General features: G+C 38.7%; 1 protein-coding gene across 1 annotated transcript in view; it reads right to left on the bottom strand.

Moving 5' to 3' along the window:
* The window catches only part of IQGAP2 (IQ motif containing GTPase activating protein 2), a 293,348-nt gene that overhangs the window by 2,913 nt on the left and 281,324 nt on the right, over nt 1-9,111 (bottom strand). The window contains 4 exon segments of the mRNA XM_007461600.1: nt 2,257-2,365; nt 3,431-3,568; nt 5,141-5,301; nt 7,299-7,511. Of these exon segments, the coding sequence (XP_007461662.1) occupies nt 2,257-2,365; nt 3,431-3,568; nt 5,141-5,301; nt 7,299-7,511 (621 nt within the window).

The raw sequence follows: 9,111 nt of genomic DNA on the forward strand, positions 1-9,111 counted from the left end.
GAAAGAGTGGCCTGAAGAAAACCTAGAAGCATAATGTTAGAGGAAATCTCCCTTTTTGTCCTCCTAGAAACAAAGTCCTTGACTCACACTAAAGACCCGGCTGTCACATTTCTCTTTGGTAATTTGCTTCATATTAGAATTGTCTGAAAGCCATAAATTGTGTGAAAAGATAAGTCTGACTTTATGTCTGACAGCTATTATATGCAGGGCTGGCTCTGTGGGCATTCGACCTGTGCGTGGTCCCATGATTAGAAGAAGGGCCCTGCACTTAGTTTAATGCTCTGCTGTCATCATCTTGAAATTCTCACCAATTTGGAGTAAGGGGCTCTGCATTTTCATTTTGCACTGAGCCCTGCAAATTATGTAGCTGGTCCTGATGATATGTCAATGCCTGAGAAAAATCTGGAGCATAATAGCCACCTGCATACAGCTAAGGAGTAACAGTTTACAATTGTGTCTAAATGAATGGTGTGAACAGCTAATCCTACTATGAAACTTTTAACAAAGGAGCAAGTGAAGCTTGGTGTTTGCACAGTGTTAAAAGGAAGTCCTGTGGAATTTCTGAGGCCTCTCTAAACAGGTGTCTCCTGGTCACTTGTGATTCATCTGCTGTTCAGTTGATGTTTATTGGGCTTGGATCATTTCCTTCTTGGCAAACACATGATATGTTTTTGCTACAGAAGAATCACTAACCAAGGCATATCACCGCAAGCACACTCTTTTCTCTTCCCATATTTATCTAAGTATTCCACAGAGTAACTCAAGACTTTCAGTTAAATTTTTAGACGGATACATTTAGTGACATTTAAAATAAACAAGAAAATAATACCGTTAAGTATACTTTTCATAATTACATAATATCTTCAATTTTCTCTCTTAACTCTAATTTACTCCATTATCTCAGGGTCTTTATAAAACCCATTTAGCTCTCATTTTTTTTTTTAGCCTTATAAGGAATGCTAGACAGAAAAGAAGGGCCCTGGTATTTTATCCCATGGGTTAGGGGTGGAGGTGTAACTCCACGGATCTCAGCCACAGGCTAGGGAGGCAGTGTGGCTGGAACTTACACTATTCCCAGTGGCTTATCATGATGTTCCATGCAGATACAGGCAGAATACCTGGTAACAGTTTTACAAGTAGTTGGGGGCCCAGGTAAATAGGTGTTATTTCCATTTAAAAACTCAATCATATCAAAAAAGAAAACACAATCACATCTCTAAATTGATTCTGTGCAAGAATTAAGTTGGGAGTAGATAAACATTTACTTGCACCCTCCCTCCTTTTTTTTTGGTGGCACATAAACTGTTTTCTGTTTCTGCTCAAGTATGTTTGGCTTAAATGTGGTTCTTATGAGAAAACAGCAGTAATTCTGACTGCAAACACCATTTTTCTATTTACAGATATCTGTATTGCACAATGTCTTTCTTTCTTGTGATCCCAAATAGTTAACAAAGAAATTTAAGAAACTGATGCAAAAATAATTCTAGGAAGGAGAAAGGGAAGAAGGAGAAATGAGATCCAGAAAGTTCCAATCCTGGGTATATGCTGTCTTAGGAAGAAATGCAATTTCCTAAGAAAAGGAAACGTTCCAACCTTTACTTAATAGCTCTGAATACTTTTACATATATTATTCTTTTCTCTAAGCTTCAAAATGAAAACATAGCTTAGAAAAACTCACTGCTATGGTTTACCATTTAAAAGCAGTTTAAGTTCCAATAATTTGGAAAATCACAGCTTGAGAAAAATCATCAACACTTAAAGTAATACTGGCAAATAAGGCTGGCATTGGTCTCCTGTTAAATTTCATTGTTGTCATGAAGAATGCAAGCCAGGGGCTTCCCTGGTGGCACAGTGGTTAAGAATCTGCCTGCCAATGCAGGGGACATGGGTTCGAGCCCTGGTCCGGGAAGATGCCGCATGCCATGGAGCAACTAACCTCGTGTGCCACAACTACTGAGCCTGCGCTCTAGAGCCCAAGAGCTACAACTACTGAGCCCACGTGCCACAACTACTGAAGCCTGCACCCCTAGAGCCCATGCTCTGCAGCAAGAAAAGCCACCGCAATGAGAAGCGTGTGCACTGCAACGAAGAGTAGCCCCCGCTCACCACAACCAAAGAAAGCCCGCGTGCAGCAACGAAGACCCAATGCAGCCAAAAAAGAAAAATTAATTAAAAAAAAAAAAGAATGCAAGCCAGGGAAGCCAAGAAGGACCCCCACTATGAAACTCACCCCAATCTGCAGGAATCCCAGCTTACCTGAATATTGAGCTGCACCTTTTCCATCTCAACACCCAGGAATTTTGATCTGACATCAAAGATGCCCACATCTTCAGTAGATGAGATATCAAATGTAACATTTTTAAACCTAGTGAAGAAAGGACCATTCACACATGTGGAACTGCAAATATACGCTTAAAGCTGAAACAAATTAATGGACCCTAAGTTCCCATTCCTAGTGAACAGCCTGCTGGGAAAATTCTAAGGAAGTTACCCCATATCTCCCACCATCAGTCCCCAGTTTGGCTCACTGGAAATAGGTTTGATGGCTCGTGTTGAGATCTGCAGCCCACGGAGCTCTGAAGTAGGTGCTTTGTTACAAGAGAAATGCAAAATATTGCCCTTGCTCTTAAAGAGCATATTATATAGTTGAAATTATATGAGATTCACAGAACTATAAATGTTGACTTTTACTGCTGACAGGCCAGTTGAGCATTTTAGACGATTAGTTTTACAGCAACTTCAGAGGGGAAGAAGCATTTTCTCTGAGTTGGTCTCCGTCAAGAGAAGGTTGGACGGGATAAATGCAAGAGAAGCCAGGCCTTGGAGGAAGCCAGAGTTAGAGTAGTACACACATGAGTCTGGCGTCCTCCAAGGGAAAAGGAAGTGATGGAGCACAGGACTTATGGTCCTTTTAAAATGGCGAACCCATCAGTGCCTGGTGTGGGGCTCGGAGGAGGGTTTCTCCCCAACCTCAAATACACACAGTAGTAGCACACTGCTGGAGTGGCTCTGACCCAGGCATCAGCACACAGTCCGCGGCTTTCAAATCAGAGAGGTACCGTTTTGCAACTGTAAACAACTCTCACTGAGCAAGACCAAAAGGCAGGTTTTCTTTTCTCACTGCTATGACTCAGTTCTTTTGGAGGGAGAGGCGAGGCTGGCAAATCCCAACACACTGGCTAAGCCACGGGAAGCACAATCACTCGGTCAGCACTTAGTCTGACCAGCAGCATCAGATGCTCCAGGCCTTATGGGAAGACTAGAGATTACAATACACGTGTTTTCTCCTGTCATCTGTAAGCAAGGGGAAGCCCTGACAGACCAAGTGAAGCCTTCTTCAAAGGCCACAGGAAACTGAAGTGGGAGTCAGATTTGATGGGAGGGATTAGAGGGCAGGTGTGCTTTGTGCAGATTTTCGCCTGCCACTCACTGGTTTATCTGAAGATCGTCTACGCCCAGGAGGACGCCCTTCTCGTGCAGCTTCGCTGCGGTGTACCTCACCGGCTTCGCTCGCTTTGTCCCTTTGGGTTCTCCTTTTCCATCAAGTTTAATTGATCTCCGAGTATTTCTGACAAAATAAGAACAGACCATCCGTCGTGAAGATGGCAAACTCAGACGTTCCTGGCAGCGCAATAACCAGCACAGAGGGCACACTGCTGTCCACACCTGGCCCCCACTATATGGAACCTGGGCAACTTTATATTGTGTGATAGTCGGCGACAACCTTCCCGGTGCAGTGCAATCTCACTACTGAACAGTTTAAGGAAAAGCTATTTTCGATGCGACTCAAGTTTGAATTACAGACTAATATGTTTCATAAAACTCGTACTTTGCTGTCTCAGGCATATTGAACCATGTGGCTCGATTAAGTCATTTCACAAGCAGCTAAGGTGCCATAACATAAACTGCGTACACACTCCTAAAGAAAGGTATCACTAGGAGTGCTTTAACTTATTTAACAAATAGTACGTGGCCATCCCTGTTCCAAGTGCTTTCTAAATACTGCCTCACGTTTACAAAATTAACCTTGCCATAGTGTTCTGAAATAAATTCCTTTCTTCTGTATCATTTCATTTAGCTCTCATAACAACACTCGTAAGGCTGGTACTCCCAATTCCCTCTTAAAGATGAGAAAATTGAGGCTTCAGAGATCACTGGACTGGTTCAAGATCACACAATGTAAGAGAGAATCCCAATCTAGCTCACCTGACTGCAGAGGTTGTAAAATGCCTTGTCGTAGTTGCAATAAACACGTAAAGAAAACCCCTGACAAGCTTATTTCTACTAAATATTAGCTTTACCAACTTTTTTCCTCCCAGGAATAGCATAAAAGTAATTTACAGGCTGCAAGCAAATGAATTAAAATTCAGAACTAGTGCAGCACAGATAAGTGAGATTTAAATTTGGTTATATTCCTCCATCAAATCTATGATTAATGCAATTGATTTTTCCATATAGCACCATTTCCTAGTATCAATTTGACTACGAGGGTTACATAAAAATACTGAATTATGTATTTAAATGGGTAATTAAAATTTGATTAGTATTGACTTGTCTATTGATAAGAGTAATTATGAGCAAAGAATACTCATTAAAAGTAGCTATATTGTGAAAAAAAATCTATGATATGTATGCTAATGGGTAACAGAACTGACAAATTTTGTCTTTTGTGTAAGTACGTTTTAAAAACCAGTAAGTAATTTAAAATCATTAAGCTGTGCTGTGCAATAGCAAATACCTGGTGTTACCTAACATTTTCAAGTATATAAAAACTGTTTATTGTTAACATCCCCAAGGGTAGCTTTTTTTTTTTTTTTTAAATAATAGTGTTTAAAACACACCTTTGACTAAAAAAGAAGGAATAATGAAAGTGCTTCCCCAAGTGTTTAAAGCTACTTGTTTGAAACACAACAGGGTAAACTACTTTAATGCCAATGTTAATAGAGAAGTAACATGTTTCTAAATTCACTCCTGACTTCTTAGCTCACAGTGGCAAATCATAAAACTGAGATTCTAGTTTTTGGTTATATAATAAAGCAAAAGTTTGCTACCACACCCAACCTGACAGCCCAGGATTGTAAAAGAATGGATACCCCATATATATCATGGCATTACAAAAGAATATATGATTTCAACTTACTTTCTTTTTAAGTTGTCTAAACAAGTCTTTATGTAGGTGTCATAATAATTAATTTGCTCTTCATAAAATGCTGCCTTCTTGTTAAGTGCATTCAGGGTCTGCTGAAGTTTTTCCAGTTCAGCTTTTCGAAGCTGACGATGGATTCTTTGATTTCGAATATCCTAAAATAACAAGGCAAGGCCATGGTATGAGATTTAAGCAGGAGTTTGCTTTATGATATTGCCCATTTGGGACAAGAAGAATATCTAGTACTAAATCACTATTTGTGACTGTTGTAGTTTATTATAGTCACCTCACTTTAAACTCTCAACACCAAAATGTTCCCTTTTTACTTTAGAACTGGGAGTGTCTGTATTTCATTTTAAGAGAGGTGCTAAGGTTGATGGAAAAGCAGAGAAGCAATTTTAGATTAATTGTATAAGGAGAAATAGTGTTTTTAAAAGGGCACAAGGAAGACTTTAGCAGGAGAAACTTTCTTCAGAATATTTTGAACATTCTACTTTGAAGAATACTTTACCCTGAAAAGGGTTACATTTCATCATTACATTCATTTTCTTTTTTTTTTTTGGCTGCCCCATGAGGCTTGTGGGAATCTCAGTTTCCCGACCAGGGATCAAACCTGGCCCTCGGCAATGAAAGTGCAGAGTCCTAACCACTGGACTACCAGGGAATCCCCTATTTTAGAAATTAAAAAAACAATACACTTTTTAATCTGAAAAATATTTCTCAAGATTTGCAAAAACAACTGGGGTCTCAAGACTGATTGAAAGAAATTCAACATGGATAACTATTACTTGGATTTAAATAGAGTTCCTAGAACATAAAGTTGACCAAGCTGCTTACAGCTTATGAGAGATACGTTATATTTATTTTTTTTTTGCGGTACGTGGACCTCTGTTGTGGCCTCTCCCGTTGCAGAGCACAGGCTCCGGACGCGCAGGCTCAATGGCCATGGCTCACGGGCCCAGCCACTCCACGGCACGCGGCATCTTCCCGGACCGGGGCACGAACCCGTGTCCCCTGCATCGGCAAGCGGACTCTCAACCACTGCGCCACCAGGGAAGCCCGATACGTTATATTTAAACTTAAATACACACAATTCTTTTTTTTGTAATTCTAATTGGTAAATTAAAAAAATGTTTCATTTAAGAAAATGGTGCCTGTTTAATATTATTTTTCCTTTGTGGACAGTTAAAAAACATTCCTCTAGGAATCCAAAGACAGACAAACACATCCTTCTTAAGTAAAAATTCTTCATTAAGTAGAATTTTTTGGGGGATGCCTTCATGATAGCTTTTTGCTTTTTCCAAGACAAAAGCATCAATTTCTCTACTACACATTCCTTAAGAGACATATTTTCCACCCCAGAGCTATAGAAAAAAACGTTACTTCCCTTGAGTCACTCAGGCTGGGAGGAATAAGCCTACTGCCAGGACTGACCATAACTTTCCGTGGAAGAATGAAGCTGAGTGCATTTCCCTCCCAGAAGTTAAGAAAATTTATTTTTTTTCTGATCATGTAACTGTCCTTAACCTCCAGACCCATTTTAATTTGCATGTTTGGATAAAAAGAAAGAAAAAAATTTTTTTAACCCAAAATATATACTTCCTTATCTTTGGCAAACAGATCTAGCCTTTTCCTGTGATGTTTCCTTGCACTAATTTGATATCCTTTTCTCAGGAAGTTTCTCAACTGTCAAAATATGGGAGGAGAAAACAGAAACTAACTTTTAAGTCTGAACTGCATTCAGGCTAAACTGCTTAGAGGAAAATTCTCAGGGACACAGAGGTACCATCTCAGTGGCAGGTCGCATGGGCAACTGGGTTATATGACAACTAACAACTCAAGAGAGAACTCTCCTAAAAGTGTCACTTTTAAAACTAGTAGGTATTGTCTAAAGCAATAGATGAAACTTGTCTATTACATTTCCTAAGCATTTACGTCTGGTGCGTTTCAACTCTTCTAATGACTTGTGATTATTCTCTATGAAAAGTCATCAACTTCTCTGAAACCTTAAAAAATCTGTAATATTGAGGAGGACAGGAACCATATGTATATAACTATGAATTCCTCATGTCACCTCAGAGTCCCAGCATGTGTGTGACCAATGATTAACACGTCTGCTAAGCAAAGGAGAAAGAATACTCTTTCCAAAAACCTTGGCAATCTCATTGAGAATGTCTTGGTATTTATTTTTGGATGACACATGTCCAGTCTGTTCCAATGTCCGAAGATTCCTCTGGATTTTCCTCTTCTTCTGCTCAAGGGGCAGCTGTGCATCTTCAACCATAGACTGGCTATGCTTCATGTCTTCGGGAGTCCTGGAATCTAAAACTGCACGGCTCACCATGTCTGCGGCATGATCTATCTCCTGGAAAGGGAATATCAAGATGTTGGCTTATCTCTGATGCCCTAATCTCAGATTCAGAAGCTGTACAAGGCAAGTTAATATCAAAATGAAAGAGGTTCTCGAGCCAAGGTCCAGAGACAGAATTACAATACGTTCTTCATGGGTTTTGAAGTAGGTCTTTGGGAAGGAATTACTTTGTTTTTCTGAGAAACATAGCAGTGGTGGCAGGCCTGCTTTGAGCGAAATTCTAAATAGCTACTTTATTGCTAAGATGACAAGTTACCTTAGTAATGGACATATTATCAGGGATAACTGATATTTTATAATTCTCTGGATGGAAAGATATCAGTTTTGGATAGGATAGTCCAGATGAGGAAACTAAAACTAGATTATCCATTAAAATGTGGCCATGAGAACCCTGAACTAAACTGTAACGTCAGCCATATTTACAGAAATTCATAAGCTGTAAAGGCTTTGTTCTGGTAAGGGAATCATTCTCAAACTTCCGACTCTGAAAAACCTGCAGGGTTTCTTTGAACCAAAGGAAATTTAGAGTATTCTAGCACGAAATAAGATTCCAAATAAATGATAAGCAAATAAATGAATCAAAACAGTTTGGATAGTTTGTTCAAAAAACCAGTAGTAACAAGAGACTGGTGATCTTCCCGTGTCACAGTGCCAGACAACTGACTGACACTGTAGACAAAGTCTAAGAATATAAATGACAGATCAACTTTATGGACACAGTGACAGTAAACCAGGTCAGCAGTAAACAGTAACCGTAGCAGCCAATATTGTTGAGAACTTAATATGCATCAGATATTATTCTACCCACTTAACATGTTTTAACTGAGTTATTCCTGAACTGGGTACTATTATTATTATTCCCTTTTTGCAGTTGAGGAAATCAAGGCATAGAAATATTTCTAAGTGCCTAGAGTTACAGAGCTATACTTGATCTCGGAAGTCTTCACTCTTAGTGATTAAGCTACATTTGGGGAAAAATAAAATATTCATTAAGAATTAAAATTCTCATACTCAGTAAAATATTCTACCCACCTTGTTTAAAAATATTCACACATTAACAAACATCAGATAACTTGACATTATATATATATATATACTTTTATTAAAAACTGTGACAGAATGATTTCTTGGCAACCAATTAAATTAAGAATGATTCAGGAAATTACATGTAGCCCAGCTAAGAGTAACTAAATAGATAATTTTGTTAGCGTTTGTTTAGGGAGTGGCAATTATCGAAACTAAAGCAATATAATTGAAATTAATTCAGAACAAACTAAATAATGATGCATTTTCAAGGATGCTCATAAAAGGATTATTGCAAGATTGTTATTAAAGTTTAATAAACTTCAGTTATTTACACCAGGATAATGGTGCTCTGACCTGATGGACTCAAGACGCTTGCTTCCGAAGTATTTGGAAAACAGTTTTAATGTGTGGGACATTTCTTCATTTCTTCAAGTTAGCAAAAACATAAAATATGAAAGGTATTTTTCTATATCCTGTCGACCAGAACGATCTCTTAAGTGACTTAATTTGCCCATCCACTGCAATGAATACAGTCTTCAATCTTTTTTTTTTTTTTTTTTTTTTTTTT

This window comes from Lipotes vexillifer, unplaced genomic scaffold, assembly GCF_000442215.2.
Source record: "Lipotes vexillifer unplaced genomic scaffold, Lipotes_vexillifer_v1.1 scaffold779, whole genome shotgun sequence".
Classification (NCBI taxonomy): Eukaryota; Metazoa; Chordata; class Mammalia; order Artiodactyla; family Lipotidae; genus Lipotes; species Lipotes vexillifer.